The sequence below is a fragment of the Colossoma macropomum genome, unplaced genomic scaffold (assembly GCF_904425465.1).
Source record: "Colossoma macropomum unplaced genomic scaffold, Colossoma_macropomum, whole genome shotgun sequence".
Classification (NCBI taxonomy): domain Eukaryota; kingdom Metazoa; phylum Chordata; class Actinopteri; order Characiformes; family Serrasalmidae; genus Colossoma; species Colossoma macropomum.
The window spans coordinates 28,573,112-28,590,695 of NW_023494795.1; the positions used below are offsets into that span (position 1 = coordinate 28,573,112).

A 17,584-nucleotide genomic window follows, 5' to 3' on the forward strand; every position below is an offset into this window, starting at 1 on the left:
CTTCTTCTTATTCTGATCCTGTCCTAAAATGAACCGGTCAGACTGAACCACAAGTCGTACAGACATTAAACTTGGTCAACTGGTAGGATTCCCTTGCAATACTCAGGCCCTCTAGATGAGCCTGATCAGCCTGAAAGAAACACTACTATGCAGCATTCATTTGGGCGTGCAACTCTTTGCAAAGCTCTAAGAACCATTCCGACTTTTGCTAATTGGCTGCTACAAATGTATCCAACCTTAAAATTAGGTATTTCTTTGTCTCCATTTCACTTGTGGTCATGAACATGAATCTCTATTATACACTGCAGAAGATTTCCTCAAGGGTTAATTGTTTAAAAACAGCACTTTTTAAACTCATCTGAGGATTTGTATCCGATCATCCCAAGTAAACAGTAAAAGCAAGGTTTATCCAACCCAGCCGACTAAAACTCATACACACGTCGTCTGACTCCAAACTTGAAATGTGTGTTCACAATAACACTCTGAAAATGTATGCCAAGTTTGGTTTGATTCAGCCTCTGCGTGGTGTTAAAAAGCTAATAAAGAAATTCACATAATTTTAGCTAAATTCTTATGAAACTTCTTCAAAAAATCAACAACCTGTTGGCATTTATAATCACTGTCGCCGCCACCTGCAACTAACCCCCCCGACACAAAGCCAAACAGGTAAAAGCACGAGTGCTTTGTCTGATTTTATACACACACCTTATACACACAAATATATAACATATCCTGCCATTTTGGTGAATGCTGGTCTCTAGGGGGCCAAGTTAAATAACTATTTCAGTAAGTGGTTGTCTAATTGCCCCCTTATATAAATATTGATCAGCATCTTCATGTGTGTTTCAATTTCATAGCCATTAATCTAAACCATACAGTTTCTACCAACCAGTCAGGTCTGTGAGAATAGCCTGACACCCAGTTATGATATCGTCTCCGCCCACAAGCTTATGTATAAATAATCTGGGTCATCTGTACAAATTACACAGGAGGGCTCCACCTGAAAGAGCAGCTGTAAAACTTTTGTGTCAAACAGGACAGAAACAGACTCAAAACTATATCTGTAAAATGGAGGCGTTCTTTGGAAACTGGAAACTGGTCAGCAGTGAAAACTTTGAAGAATACATGAGAGCAGTCGGTAAGATATTTATTTTGTCTGTAGTGGCTATCCTTATTCTTCTTCAGTTAAGACATATTTTTATTGTATTTTTCTTTTTGTTATTATTTAATTTACAGAATGAACTCATTTACTGTTTTTTTCACAGGTTTTGGAGAAGAACAAGTACAAGTCGGGAATATAGTTACACCAGTGATCTCCATTTACCAAGACGGGGAGAAGGTTGTGACAAAACTAAAGACCAGCATCATCAGCTCTGAAAACTCATTCATACTGGGCAAGGAATTTGACGAGAATGTGGCCGGCAAACAATACAGAGTAAGAACCTAGAATTCACTTCCATAGCATTTATCAGAGACGTCAATACCAAAATAGTTGACTCAAATCCTAATTAGATGTTCATAGTAGTCACTGAATTTCTAGTAGTTACTGAAGACTTTTGCACAGTACTGTATTCCTGGTTCTTTACATCTGTGGTTACATCTGAGATTGTTTTGTACCATATTTTATCATTCTACTCAAAGCTGGTCGCTAAATAACAACACTAGTCGGTACTCTTGGAAACTGATGGAGCTACTTTTCTGGGTGGAAGGATATGTTTGAATCTATGTTGAGCCACTTTTCCATTATCTTTGTTTATTCTTTTGCAAAACTGTTGTATAAAAGAAGTAGAACAATCACAATGTGTGTGTTATCGCAGATGTTGTGATGATCTGGAGTGCCAAATCACAGCAGTGATGTTATTTGCGATAACACACTCCCACTCATTCTACTGTTAATAACTGAAAAATAAGACTAGTGTTTAATGGGTTAAATGGGGAATGAGTGCTATATGGCTCCCGTAAGATTAACTGGAAGCCTGTTTTTTCTAGTCTGTTGTTCACCTTGACGGAGGCAAACTGGTGAACACACGGAAGTGGGACGATAAAACGAGCTTCCTGACCCGCGAGATCCAAGATGGCAAGATGATCATGGTGAGAATGAGCTAGCTCACTTTAGACTTGTGAACTCACTTGTAAGTGTAGAGGTTGTATTGAAACGCATATAATAATGTACTTTTCATTGTGTTTTTCCAGACAATGAGATGTGATGACATTGTGGCAGTGCGCACCTACGAGAAGATCAGCGAGGTTGACTGAAATCTAAAACGAGCAGGATTTTACACCTCAAGCATCTGATTGTCATCACGCATGATCTGAATTTGGTCTGCAAATGTTTTATTATTTCTTTCCTGATAGATCATTGCAAAGCTGTCTTAAGCTCAATAAAAAATAAACCAAAAGGTCTGGTGTCTTTAAATGGAATACAATTGACACTGATGCACCTGCTTTAAAACTATAGTATTATTGCGCTTTATTCACCAATATCGTCCAAAGTTTGTTTTTAAATGTGTCCTTCAGAAAGGTCCTATGAAAAAGTCTATGTCAGATTCATGACGTGTTCTTAAACCGCAGAACTGTTCACACCTTTGTGCTGTTGAGTGTGTAGATTCTGTTCTTAGCTAAGAACAAATCCCAACAAAGAAAACATTAGTGAATGTCAGAATCTCTGTGATAACTGCATAAGTTGGTTTTAAGAAGAACAGTTGGTAAATGAGGCCCATTATTATTAGGGGTCCAAGCACATAGTGCTGGAACCCTATTGTAACTGTTAGGGTAGGATTCTTATTTCTATTCTGATTCTGTCCTAAAATGAACTGGTCAGACCAAACCACAAGTCGGACAGACATTAAACTTGGTCAACTGGTAGGATTCCCTTGCAATACTCAGGCCCTCTAGATGAGCCTGGTCAGCCTGTAAGAGGTGCTACTATATTTTGCATTTGGGCGTGCAACTCTTTGCAAAGCCCCAAGAACTATTAAGACTTTTGCTAATTGGCTGCTACAAATGTATCCGAACTTAAAATTAGGTATTTCTTTTTCTCCTTTTCACTTGTGGACATGAATCTGAATCTCTATTATACACTACAATGAATTTTCACATGTTTGAAAACTGCATTTTTTAAACTGAAGATTTGTATCCAATCACCTCATCTAAACAGTAAAAGCAAGGTTTATCCAACCCAGCGTACTAAAACTCATACACATTTGACACAGATTGATTCTAAACTTGAAGTGTGTGATCACAATAACACTCTGAAAATGCATGCTTAGTTTGGCCTGATTCAGCCTCTGGGTGGTGTTAAAATGCTAATAAAGAAAACTACTTTTGCACACCAGTCTTAAAATTTTGGCTAAATTCTCATGAAACTTCTTCAAAAAATATCAAAAACATCTTGACATTTATAATCACTGTCGGCACCAACTGCAACTAACCTTCTTGACACAAAGCCATCAGGTGAAAGCACAAGTGCTTTGTCTGAGTTTATACATAAACTTTACACATACATAAAATCAAGTCTATAACATATCCTGCCATTTTTATGTATTAATCTAAATAACTGTATTTCAGCAAGTGTTTGTCTCACAAAGTTCAAACTTTGCATGAGTCCAAACCAGGACTGCATCTGCATCTACATTGTACAACGCTGCAAGCCAGTGCTATGAGCACGGTGACTGTTAGAAGAGTTCTGATTATGGTATAAGTATGAATTCATTTCATATATAATCTTCAAACTGATAATGAGGGTATCATGCGATAAGAAGCACCCCCAGGATAGGAGGTCCCCTCCCCACTTCTTGATGAGACCAAATTCACTAACATGCACTATTCACTAGCAATAAAAAAGTCAAAAATGTAATCTGGACAACTGAATTAATCTATTTTATTATCACTGAATAAGTGTGCATTATATATTTTTTATTATTTTAATATAGAATTATGGGAATAGTGTGAAAGAAAAATCATTTGGTTTTCAGAGTAGCACACTTACTTAAGTGCCCAGTCATGAGTTTGGGTCCCAGCAGTGCTACACTTAGGAGTTGTTTCTACACTCATTGTCCATTTTATCAGCTCCACTTACTATATAGGTGCACTTTGTAGTTCTACAGTTACAGACTGTAGTCCATCTGTTTCTCTGCATTTTTTGTTGGCCCCCTTTTACCCTGTTCTTCAGGGGTCAGGACCCCCATGGACCCTCACAGAGCAGGTATTATTTGGGTGGTGGATCATTCTCAGCACTGCAGTAACACTGATGTGGTGGTGGTGTGTTAGTGTGTGTTGCGCTGGTCTGAGTGGATCAGACACAGCTGGAGTTTTTAAACACCTCAGTGTCACTGCTGGACTGAGAATAGTCCACCAACCAAAAATATCCAGCCAACAGTGTCCTGTGGGCAGCATCCTGTGACCACTGATGAAGGACTAGAGGATGACCAACACAAACTGTGCAGCAGCAGATGAGCCATCGTCTCTGACTTTACATCTACAAGGTGGACTGTAAAGGTAGGAGTGTCTAATAGAGTGGACAGTGAGTGGACAGTGTTTAAAAACTCCAGCAGCACTGCTGTGTCTGATCCACTCAGACCAGCGCAACACACACTAACACACCACCACCACATCAGTGTTACTGCAGTGCTAAGAATGATCCACCACCCAAATAGTACCTGCTCTGTGAGGGTCCATGGGGGTCCTGACCCCTGAAGAACAGGGTAAAAGGGGGCAAACAAAAAATGCAGAGAAACAGATGGACTACAGTCTGTAACTGTAGAACTACAAAGTGCACCTATATAGTAAGTGGGGCTGATAAAATGGACAATGAGCGTAGAAACAAGGAGGTGGTCGTAATGTTATGGCTGATCTGTGTAGAATCTACTGTGTATTGTTAAAAAAAAAGAAATCTACATTCAAACGCACCTGAAGAAGTGACGTGTCGTCGCGAACGAATCGACTCTTTGATTCGACTCTTTGAGTCGGCTCTGAACGTTTGAAGCCGACTCGTTTGTGAAGGACACATTTTACGCGCATTTGAATGTACTGTTTTGTTAAAACACATTAGTCGATGCCTCGTGCACCACAACAAAAGAAAACCTTTAAATTATTTGTTAGACTGTTTACTTTTTCTTTTATTCATGTTAAATGCCGATGATTCTTTTACTCCAGACTCGAGTCTGAAGTTGGCTAAATTTCCCGTTCCACCTTAAACGGTGTAGCAGTTTCTGGCGCCTGAGGCTTCAGCTTCGTCTCAGTGCTCACTTTCAATTGAGCGTAAGTTCTGGTTTCTCTGTTCTGGTTTATAAATGATAGAACTGAGACATCGCGGAACAACTAAGCCTGCGTTTACATATTTTTATATGCATATCTGTGAATCAAACCTGTCAGCAACTTTGACCCACACAGTGGAAGATCCAGTCCGCTCACATGACTGTGGGAATGGGGCAACAACAGCGTCACGTGACCAGTACAGGCTTCCCGTTTGGGTTTTTGCTGTGGAAATCTTTTCACTGCGCTCTTCACAGACCCAAAGCCCAGAGCTGAGCTGAGTTAAACATGGAGCTGCTGCTGCTCTGCCTGGCTGGACCACTTTTCTACCAGCTAGTTTGTTCAGCACCAATAAAAGAGTCCATTAGAGAGAGACACCTGCAGGGAGGAAGTAAGTGCACTGCTGTCCTCACATTCTCACAGACTCCATTAGCACTGCACTAATGCACTGCACTCATTCGCAGAGCTTAGACATGAACCTGAACAGCTGCTTTTGTGTTCCGTGGTTTTAAAATGTGTGCCTGGGCCTGCCGTGTTTAAGATTTGTTGTTTTTGTTGTTTTGGTTTCACTTTAATTCAGCTTACAGCCCATATAAACATTGAATATGTTGTTATATGTTTTCAGTACTTTCCAAAATATAAGTAGAATAAGGTATTATATTTTCAGTACGTTGAGGGCTGGCATATATACTCGATTAAAGCTATTTTAGTTCATTTCAGTTGTGTCCGTTTGTATAAAATTTAATTACTCGTTCAATTGTCAAAATAATTAGAAAATTACTCGCTTGCTTATATAATCAATAGTGACAGCCCTGTTTTCACTCAGTTTTTTGAATGGGGGTCTGTCTTAAAGTGGATTTCCACTGATTGATCAGTCTTTGAGATGTAAACAAAGAATTTCAAAGTAGTTTAGTGTAAAATGGTTTATGTAGCGGATCTTACTGGCTCAAATTTCTATACCGAGATGGTGATAGGAACCAGATGTATACAACATAAAAATGACCATTTTGTTTACTCTTCAAAACCGCCGGTGAATTCAGGGTTTTTCTATGTAATGTTGATGATGGTAAGACAGTGGTAAATCTGTAAAAACAAGTTTTCTTTGTGCACTGTTTTGCACTGTAACACCCTGCATGCATCTTTCCACCATAAATGGCTTGAAAAATGTCTCAGGCCAAACCTTTTCTCAAAGTTATCATAAAACAATATCCTGGGCATCAGATAAGGTATTCATAACTATCTTGTGTATTCATTTTCTGCGAGGCAGCTTTTAGAGACGTTAAACTTTTCAGATGTCTGGTTCCTCTCACCGCCATTGTGAACAAGCCTCACTCTAAGTTTTTCTTAAAACTTAAAAACCACTTTAACTGACTTTGTTTACATCCTAATGTCAACTCATTTGAGTTTTCATAAGGTCTTAGTTCATATCTTATGACTGCAGGCCAAACTGTAGAAAGTCCTGTCACATGACCAGATGTTCACAGTTCAGCTGTGTTAAAGATGAAAACATCATACATGTTTTGGAATGTTGTTTCCGCTTACAGGCAAATTCTGGCATCTCTCGGACCTGCACTTCGACCCCACCTATCATGTCACTAAAGATCCCACCAAAGTGTGCTTCTCCTCAAAGGGTGTTCCTGTGACAGACCCAGGACTTTTTGGAGATTTCATGTGTGACTCTCCGTACCAGCTTATTCAGTCAGCCTTCAATCATATGAAGCACGTGGACCAACAGCCTGAGTTCATTATCTGGACTGGGTATGAGATTTTCACAGCCAAGATGCCGGCTAGAGATTTATTTTAGTGAGAGGTCAATCGTAACACCCGTGAGCAAAGCAGTACAATTGTAAAAGTGACCTTTCAAAGGGGAAATTCATTTTTAACCCTTCTGGGCTGTCTGACACATATGAATCTGTTTGGATTTCCTATTAAGATTATACAAGATTTATCTACATAAACAAGATGTACAAGATTTATAATCAATTTAAGAAAAAGTTATGCTTTCTAAGCTGACCACACCAATTTCATGTCTCTTTAATATGACTTGTAATGAGGCCCTTAGCACAGTTTTTGTCTTTATTTTTAATGTTGTTTTGGTTTTGTTTTCCTGGTGAAGTTTCAGTTTTGCTGTAATATCCAGTACAAATATGCAACAAAGAATTCCAGTTGGTTTATATAACATGGAGTTCCTTAAAGTTCATCAAATGATGATATTGTTTATGAAATACCTCCATAATTATGTGGGAGCTACACAGTCCATGACTCCATTATCATGTGCGCTCAAAAATCTGGCAAAAAAAGTAATGGCAATTTTTTTTAACCAACATTGTGATGGAATTTAAATGCAATTGTTTTTTTATGGATTAACCTCCAGGCCTTTATTTATTGATGCCGAGAAGACTAGCATGCCCGTTTTGTTGGTTTGAGTCTTAAACATTGAACACTTGCCAGACTGCCAGTTCACAAACTCTGCATTGCTAGTTTAAATTTCTAACTCTCAGTGAACTCTCAATTTGAAACTTGTGCTCACGACAGTGATTTTGATATAAAAACGTATCATTGTTCAGTCCTAGTAGCAACTAGCAGCTAGGATGCTAGGTTGGAGAGGCTTTAGAGAACTGTTTGCTTGGATATCCAGCTAGTTTCTAAGTTGGACAAGATTTTGAGAACATTGGCAGAAATACCGTTCAGTCAAATGAGAAATTGTAGCACACTTTGTTAGAGCTGCTGTATAACATTGAGTTTCAAGTGTAAAATACTGTGCTATCAAGCTAGCCTTTCTTGTTGTAGCTAATCGAAACTATGAAGTTGGCAAGTTGAACGATAAAGTTGCCACCATGCTAATGTTACCTCAATTAATGACAGCCTATCTATCTTAACAGTGTCACCTCTCACACACATATAAAGCAAATATAATTTGACATTAAATGTATATTGAGGTATATTGAGTTGTGTGCTACAATTTCTCATTAGGTTGAATGAGTTGTTTGCCAGCGTTTTGCAAACATGTACAACTTGCAGCTGTTGCTATGAAAAGACTGCATTGTTGGGTGAAGCATGGTTGATTGTATGTGGCAATAATGTGACTGTTAAACTTTTAGAGGAATGAACTGAGAAAGACTTTTTCCACTACAAAGGAATACACTACACATTTTTCAGATGCTGTAATGCTAAGCTGTATTTTTTCTGTAGTGCCAGTGGAGTTGTGGTATGTTGCTGTTGGCCTTTAAGCTCTGGTTAATCGGATAAGCCCAAAACTGGCATTCATTTTGCTCAATGGGCATAATTAAAGTATTTTACATGGGGAGTCCTCTTACTGCACCTTGATGCAGGATTAGCACTTTTAGCGTAATTACTGATTGAATGGCCCTCTGTATGCATGTCGGTTGTTAATAGTTGTGTGAAGTGTGTGCTCTTTCCTGCAGAGACAGCCCTCCTCATGTTCCAGCAGATGAGCTGTCCACAGAAGCTGTGATCAGTGTAATAAGCAACATGACTCACACCTTACGTCAGTTCTTCCCTGAGCTGCCGGTATACCCTGCACTAGGCAACCACGACTACTGGCCACAGGTATTTCACCCTTTTTCTACTGTACCCTGTATTTAGTCTGTATTTTCTACTTTGTTAGCCATAGTCTGACCTGTTCCTGCAACATCTGAGGATTTTGGGCTATGGAGTAATGACAGTATGTAAAAGAAAGGTCACATTAATCCCTGAAAGTTAAATGGCCAAAATTTAAAATGTAATCATCACTACAACTGTTGTGAACATGCTCGCCTCCTACAGCAATGCTGCAGTAGTCTCTAGAGTGAGTCTTACCAGTTTAAAGGCTTAAAAACCCTTTTCTTATGCTGTATTTTGAAGGTGGGAGAACTTTTTAAACAAATTCCAAGCACTTCGGGAAAGGGTACATAAGGATGGGCTTTTTGTTTATATATTTATTTATTCTTAATTAAACTAGCTGGCTCATACAGAAGTTACACTGGCTAACAATACTGCTAGGAAGCCAAATATCACATTTATATTTATTATACGCTATATCAGTGGTGCATTTTTTTATTGTGGTGGTGGGAGGAGGCGGTTCTCTATGGTTGTCTGATTTATCTGCAAAATGCATGCTGAGTGTTGTAGTAAGAGAACACTGATGGACGAAAACATGAAAAGAATGCAATTACATAACGCAACAACATATTAAATGCTAGTTGTAGGTCGGAATTAAATGGAAAGGACTTGCCGGCAGGCCAAACCTGCTATTACACATGGCTACACACTTAAAAAAGATGTTTCTTTAAGGGTTCTATAGTAGAGAAAATGGTTCTGTACAAAACCATGAACACTTACAGAACCATTTGTGTGATTAAAGGGTCCTTTGCATTGAGGAAAAGCTTCTTGACATTGATGGAGAATTTTTTCAAAAAGTACCTTTTTGAAAAGGATTCTTCCAGTGTTGGATCCTTTTTCTTTTAAAACTACTAGGCTTTAAAATTAGATAGTTTCAATGGCAGCACTCCATTTAAAGGAGGACAAGTAAACAAACCTGCATTTTCTTTGCCAGAGCATTATTTGTCAATACATATTCCATTCGAGAAGTCCTGAAATGTGAGGTCTTTGCTGTTTTGGCATATTTTTCGTGATCTCCCCATTTAATATGTTATACGCCACTCAACCATTAGGAATCCTCCCATGGCAATACAGAGATCCTGACTACTTGAGTAGCCACTGATAGAGGCTAATAAATAAAGCAATATTCACCTTCCTAGCAGAAATGTTCCCTCTTCCTTCTCTCTGCATTTGCCAGCTAGTGGGAGAAAACATTTCTAATAGCTTGCCCTCAAATATCCACCCCCAAGTAGTTGTAGTTTATGTACATCATCAGAAGGGAGCCTTTAAACTGGAAAATATCACCCTAGAGTCTATTGTGGCACCACTATAAGAGATAAGTAGGCATCTTTACAACAGATGTAGCAATGTTGTTTTGTTTTTTGTTTCCATTTAAGATGATCGTCTAAAATGACCATGCTCAAACACATTCATTTTATAAGAAGCATTCATATATCTGTATGTAAAGTCTTCTGTGTAAGTTTTTTTCCAGAATTTCCATAATCAGTGTGTAGTCATTTTTTCTAAATTGCACTTTTTCTCTTTTATTTCTCTTTCAGGATCAGCTTCCAGTGAAGACAAGTGCAATTTATCAGGCTGTAGCCAAACTTTGGACTCCATGGCTAAGCCCAGAAGCCCTCGCTACACTGCAAGAAGGTATGCGCTGAAGGATATTTTCAGTGTTGTTCCAGCTCTTTGCGCTACATACATTTTGAATGAACAGACTAATGCATTCATTTGCTCGTTACATTCGTTTTTTTTATGGTTTGTTGGTTTGTAATAATAAGGCTAAATAGTTATATGCTAAATTAGGCTGCACTGCTTCTGAATTGCTGTACATTTTGCTGATGGTCTTTATCTGTCACTTTTTTTTTTTTATGAAGGAGGCTTTTACTCTCAGCTGATAAAGCCCGGTCTTCGGCTGGTGAGCCTGAACACAAACCTTTATTACACTCCCCAACAAGGTGACTGAGAACATCACCGACCCAGCTGGTCAGTTCAAGTGGCTGCAGGATACGCTGGAGCTGTCCAAACAGAGCATGGAGAAAGTAAGTGTACACTTTATCAGGCTGAGATGGGGGCTGCTGAGCTGATGGAGAGGACCTGCAAGCATGTTTGTATTTTCAGGATGTCTAAATTTTTTGTTTTAAATAAGATTTTGGGAAATATGGAGGTCTGTTAAAGCAATAAACTATTGTTCTTCTCTGAGGTTTATGTGATCGCTCACGTCCCAATTGGTTACCTGCCCTATGCTAAAAACACCACGGCCATGAGGGAGCACCACAACGAAAAACTAGTGGACATATTCCGCAGCTACAGCGACATCATTCAGGGCCAGTTCTATGGGCACACCCACAGAGACAGCATACTGGTTCTGCTGGATCGCCAAGGTACAGTCGCAGACATTTCCAAGCGATAACAAAAAAGACCATTCATTTAACTGTCCTGGAATGACCCCTGTGGAGAATAGCACAGAGTGATTACCTTTTGCCCTCTGGGCTGATTTGTTCTAACCACGCACACACACATTTTCTAAGCCACTTATCCTCATGGCTTGTGGGGGTGCTGGAGCCTAGAGCTTATCCCAGCGTTCATTAACATCTCCAATTTGCTTGACTGAATGCCTTTGGACTGAGGGAGGAAACCCACACAGACACAGGCAGAACATGCAAACTCCACTCAGAAAGGACCCTGGTTGCCCAACCAGGGATTTGAACCCAGGCCCTTCTTGTTGTGAGGCGACAGTATTACTCATGCCACTGTGCCACCCTGCGTTCTATTCAATAGACAAACATTGTTGCCCTTCACTTTTGCCACTGGTGTAAGTTTTGCTCTGGAGCTACAAGGCTCAAAGTGATAATTAATATAATTAATAGAAGCTTCTAGGTTAGCATTCTACAAACAGCTTTCCTAAAAGATCACACACTTGTCTTAAACTGCACCAGTTTGTTAGATAATCTCTAGACATGCTTATGTGGTTTCTGACACTGTATGAAACACTGTTTTCTGTAAAAATGAACAAAATACATTGCATAGTTCAACGCAGTAGTAGTAGCCATCTTGAAGGCTGAATTTGTCTGTACATTTATCCATTTTTATAGATAACAATATGCCATAACAGTAAGCTTTGGAAACTTGGCTGATAAGGGGTAAGGGGAAAACTGTGTACATTTTCTTGCTAAATCTGTTTTTTTCTAAGTTCGGATGTATGGATTATCTGTGTTTGCAATACTTTGTTTACGATACTTGGTAAGGAGCAAAACGTATATGTTTTATGTGGACGGGGTGGGCAATATGACAACATTTATCGTTATGTTAGCAAATCATGGAAATCATCAGATCTTAAAGAACGCTGAACAATTGCATGTTTCATTACGAAGAGATCATACTTAGCCCTGTTTTACTGAATTCAGTGCTGTGTCTGAAACATATACAGTTAATTGTATTCATAGTCTTTGATAGTTTTCTTTAATCTACCATTGTTGGTTCTTTTTTGTAGAACAAAACCTATATTAAGTGTTTTCCATATTGCCCATCTCTAGGTAAGGGCTTTTTAAAGTTTATGTTCTTGGTTGGAGATATGGTTAAATTTGCAGTTGCAGTGACACATAAGCAACCACCATCAGCCTGTTCTCAGAGCCTGTTCTCTTCTTGTTTAAATGTGCACTCTTAGACTTAATGTTTCTGAATAGGGGGTCATATGTCTATTCTTTTAAAGGAAAGCCTGTTAACTCCATCTTTGTTGCTCCGGCTGTGACCCCAATCAAAAGTCTTCTGGAGCAGTATTCAAATAACCCTGCCGTCCGCATGTACCTGTACGACCCTCAAGACTATAGCTTACAGGTAAGTAACTACTCATCAGCATACACATCATTGTTCCGCCAGAGGAAAGAGCTTGTTTGAATTTTTATTTGAATAAGGAAATCTGTGTTAAAATTTGCACTCACTTTTTTATGTGAGAATGTGAGATACTTTCTGAAAGCAACAAGCTTTTTGAAGATCTAACAGTGAAATGGAGCTAGATCTGTCTACAGAATCACGTGTATTTGTTTGAGTGCTTTCAAATGATAATACATTTACTCACACATATTTGTAAAGAAAATTTGAGTGCTTTCAAATGATTTTGAGCTCCTGATTCCTTTTTTGGGTTTAATTTTATTCTGTTCTGTTGGTTCAGCAGTTGGACTGCTTTGCAGTCTGTCAGACTCCTCATTTTTAAGCTTTAGCATTTTGTATTAGACCAAATATATGAATTCATGAGGAGAGATTTAGCTAGAGTTTCTCTGAATGATATAAAGACAAGCAAAATATACATTTTCTCTCGAGAGTGTAAAAATAAGAGCAAAAACAATTCATTGTCTAACTGGTAGCATGTATGCTAATTATCCTAACATTATAGTGCCCAGCCAGCTAATGTTACATTGGCGACTACATGTAACTTTACAGTGACAATTCTAAAAAATACCAATCCATACATCAAATTGTAAACCCAGTTTACATTCTGGTGCACCTTTTGATCTTGTACTAGTGCTTGATGACTGAATCTTCACCTGGAACAGTTAAAAAATGGCTAAAAAAGACCCATGATATGTTTCAGTGTACGAGGGCGATGTTTAATAGAGTGTAGTGCCTTGTCTGCTGCTTGTCTCGGATGATGCTTGTGTATTTGTATTTCAACAATGGACATCAGTCAGTGAGTGACTGAGGAAGACCTCAACTCTCATATGCTGGCCTGCTCGGTGGTCCAGCACAATTAAAAAAAATACACGTTTTTAATATGACCGCACCATTTTATTTGTTATTCAGTCATTATTTAACTGAACTAACAATGATTTTACTTGAGGATGGGTTTAGGCTACTCTACCCGAACAAAAAACAAACATGCAAACAAAAAAGCTGAATGTATAAAAACAATGCTTCCTTCAGTTTTAGAGTGTGAATGAGCGAGCTGATTGGCTCCCTTCAACTGTGGCTTGTTGTAGAATGATTAATGGAAGTGTCAGTTTTAATTACATGGTCCATTTTAATCAGGGCTCTTCGACAGAAAAGGGCTCCTCTTGTCTTTCACTCTTTTGCACAACAGTTTCTCTTCTTCTCCTCTAAAGGATCTTTGGCAGTACTACTTGAATCTCACTGAAGCAAACAAGAAAGAAATGCCCAACTGGAGTCTTGAATACATCATGACTGAAGCCTTTGGTATCAAAGACATTCAGCCACAAAGCCTGCATGAACTTGCCCTGACGTTCGAGATGCCGCAAAGCAAAGCCTTTCAGAAGTATTTCACTTACTTCATGGTAAGTTACAATGAAACTATCACCTGTGAAGATGACTGCAAGATGGTGCAGGTCTGTTCTGTGCACTTTTTGGATCACGAGTCATATTCCCAGTGTATCAAGAAAGGAAGCACAGGCGGACACCACTTCAGAGCCAAAAACTGAAAGACATACTCTTTTTATTTTATGTTTGTATGCATATGTAATGGATTTTGTACCTGATCACAAAGGCAATGAATTATAGCTTCTTCTTAAAGGGAGTCAATCAGCTAGGATGTGGATGTCTTTTTTAAATGAAAACAAAACTTTTTGATTGTGTTAAATTATTAAAACACTGCACATTTTGTTTCTAATCCCAACAGTTTACATTTACATATATGCATTTGACAAACACTCTTATCTAGAGGGACTTACAGTTTATGCTACAGATGTACTCTCTAGGGAAAAAAAAAATGGGCCAAGCCAAAAAGGCAGAACAGTAACCTTTTAACGGTCCTAACGTTAAATAAATAGTCAATATATTCTCTAGAATCAAACAAATAAATGAAGTAACTTAAAATTAAATAGCCTTTTACTTTAATTTCTTTAAATTTTGAAGTTTGTGGGTAAACTTACATACAGGCTTTTACAGAAATAAGATGCAATATTGTTCCACAGCATTGATGGCTTCCATTGCCAAGTGTTTAATCTGAGACCAAATGTTCTCTATAGGGTTTAAATCTGGACTCTGACCAGGCCAAAACTAACATTAAAAACCATTATATTTTGTGTTTGGCCCATTTCTTCTATTTTGCACAGGAGTGTAGGGGAATGTAGTGTAATTATTGGTGTAGTGTGGTCTTATCCATGTAGGGAATCGCATCCAAATGAGTCTGCTGCATGGAGGGCAACAGTGTTACTGTCGACGCTATACCAAAAACTACACACCCAACTGATTACTAAAATCAATTTACTAGAGTATGTTGTTGCTTAGAGCACACACACACCTGCTTTTCTGTAGTAGAAAGACTTTTGATACAGCCTTTAGTAGCAGTACATTTACCTTTTTTATTGTGATTGATTATGATGATTTATCAGATGATCAGGGGTCTGTCTCATTAAGCACTTAGTGTTCTTAAGGTTTTAGCTTCTACAGCCTTGGTTAACAAGCACAACTCTATAAATAACAACTCTGTTAATCCAGGTTTAGACACTCAGGCTGTGATTAATAATATGCACATAAAAATGTGATGTTTATGACAAACCGCCAGTTGCTTAAAAAAGGAGAACAGTCGATCGGCTTATTTTTCAGGAACCAGGTAGACATGGTGGACCTGGTTCCTATCACCACCACTGAGTTGCTAAGTTTCTATATAATGGAGCATTTATACGTTCATGGTTTTTATGTACCTGAAGGGTCCCTTTGAGCAGTTATGACAAGAAGAACTTTACTAGCTGCACAGCGAAAAAAATAACATCATAATATTTTATTATGGTTCCAGACTGAAAAATAACATAATAAACACACTCTTTGTTTTCTCCCACAGTCACTGCCTAGCAACCGCTCAGCTATGCGGCCGTACCTTGCTTTTAGCTTTCAGGCTTTTAGCAGTGAGTTAGTGTACCTTTGAATGTACTTTAAATTTGAAGCTACAGATATTCAGAAGATGTGCTGGTTATTGCTATTGCTTTATGTTAATTGGGAAAAAACATAAGGGCTTACAGTGGTGCTACCATTGTGGTGCTGCATAACCCTCATCTAACCTGCTTTTACCTGCATGGCGATGTAGTCTGGTAAAAAAGTGATCCACTGTCCTGAGTCAGAAAGTCAGAGGTTAAATCAAACTAGGTTTAAAGTGAGCTGGCTAAGCATTGAGAGACAGGCCCCAGATCAGTTTATATGAAAGGAATACATTGTTATGGTTGTACAATCTACGGTTTTACATCTTTTAAGCTGTTTTTTGTGACTAGCACTGTTTAATCAAATCTACTTGCTGCTGAATTATTGTTTACTGTAATTTAGGCATGAAATAATTTGAAAATGCCATTTTGATTTATCAAGGCCAGATGTCTCTCCAGTACTGTGGACGGTGCCTTCTTTGCACAATAAATAAAATTGTTGACCGCTGATGTATTGTGTTTTTCTTCCTAATTAAAGAAATTCAAGCTATTCAAGCTTTTTAATCAAATATCTCTAACATTTTGCTCAGCATTTCTGTAGTTAATTCTCTGCCATTTTTATTTCCTCCAGTTTTAACAGTTTTAACTCTTTCTAAACTCCTAATGTGACACCTGACTGAGACAATGAAGTTTCAGGATCTTCTGAATGGAGGAATCAGGTAGATCTCACTAGAGCTGCCCTCTGAAGGAGAGTCAGGATTTAGCGATCAGTTACTGAATATATTATTACTGCACGGATTGAGTTAAACCCTTTATTTAATGTTTATTACATAATTAGTGTTGCTATCTACTCAAAGTTAATGATGAATGTCATTTTTGTTAATGCTGGTAATGCATTTTCCTAGTTTGGCCCTTCAAACTGTCCATGGTTCCAGACTGAAGCCCAGCTACTAGAGCACTGCATGTTACTTTGATTGAATCCGTGAGTGTAGTCCTCTCATTCAAATACAGCTTTTAAATGGCAAGTTCCATCCATGGTTCACTCAATAATGTTATTTCCAGCTGCTGCCTTGCCATGAATTTGTTTATCATCATCAAGTCTGAAGTCTTGAAGATTTACAAGCAGAACAAACCACTGATTCTGCTGGACAGTGCTCACAGGAGAATTACAGGTAAGTGTAAAGGCAAAAAGGAAACGCTTCAGTTCCCCTCGAAAAGAAGATATAACACAGCAGTATGAATTACTGAAAGTAATGAATATGTTCTGATGAAGCATATTTTGTCCACTCATATAGCGATGACAAAATGCGCCACCTTTTAAATGGAAACCATCTTTCTTTAGGTTCATTTTTGAGCAAATAAGACAAACACGATTAAACGCATTTAACTATACAAAGTAATGCAGTCGCAATTAATCATTTAAATCATTCAAAACTTTTAGCCTGTAGTGTATGTTTGGTCCTTACAGCTTTCAGAGCTTTCAGGCTGCTGATGCAATCATATACCATCTGCTGTGATACTTTATGTACAGAATAAAGCAGTGGAATGTTTTGGCTGGGAATTAGTCTCAGAATGTACGTGTTGCCATCTGCTTTTTGACCCCAAGCACCTCGATAGATGAGATGTTTGTATTGCTCACATGTAATCATTATATATTACTCAACGGTCAATTAGCTACTTAATGCTGGTGCATATGCTCAGACCGGCTGCCCATCTTGTGTCTGCTTGTGTCTAAGGGCCCTTATTCTACATTTGTCTTGTGTCTCATTTTTCCCCACAAAGGTCCACTTTAATGTTTTTGAAGCAAGAAGAATCTTTTTAAATTTACATGAACATTTTACAACCTATATTTAACCTTT

General features: G+C 38.4%; 2 protein-coding genes across 2 annotated transcripts; both read left to right on the forward strand.

Annotated features, from left to right (window-relative positions):
• Window positions 1–1,001: 1,001 nt before the first annotated feature.
• Window positions 1,002–2,403, forward strand: LOC118816188 (fatty acid-binding protein, brain-like). Its single transcript, XM_036582702.1, has 4 exons — window positions 1,002–1,138; window positions 1,266–1,435; window positions 1,990–2,091; window positions 2,194–2,403. The coding sequence occupies exons 1-4, from the start codon at window positions 1,069–1,071 to the stop codon at window positions 2,254–2,256; spliced, it is 405 nt and encodes a 134-aa protein (XP_036438595.1). The 5' UTR covers window positions 1,002–1,068; the 3' UTR covers window positions 2,257–2,403.
• Window positions 2,404–4,967: 2,564 nt separating this feature from the next.
• smpdl3a (sphingomyelin phosphodiesterase acid like 3A) lies at window positions 4,968–16,235 on the forward strand. The gene is given in 9 exon segments (XM_036582109.1): window positions 4,968–5,644; window positions 6,798–7,011; window positions 8,679–8,823; window positions 10,413–10,509; window positions 10,737–10,807; window positions 10,809–10,901; window positions 11,063–11,243; window positions 12,572–12,696; window positions 13,959–16,235. Coding segments are annotated over 9 exon segments (1,362 nt in total). The 5' UTR covers window positions 4,968–5,541; the 3' UTR covers window positions 14,292–16,235.
• The last annotated feature ends 1,349 nt before the right edge of the window (window positions 16,236–17,584 follow it).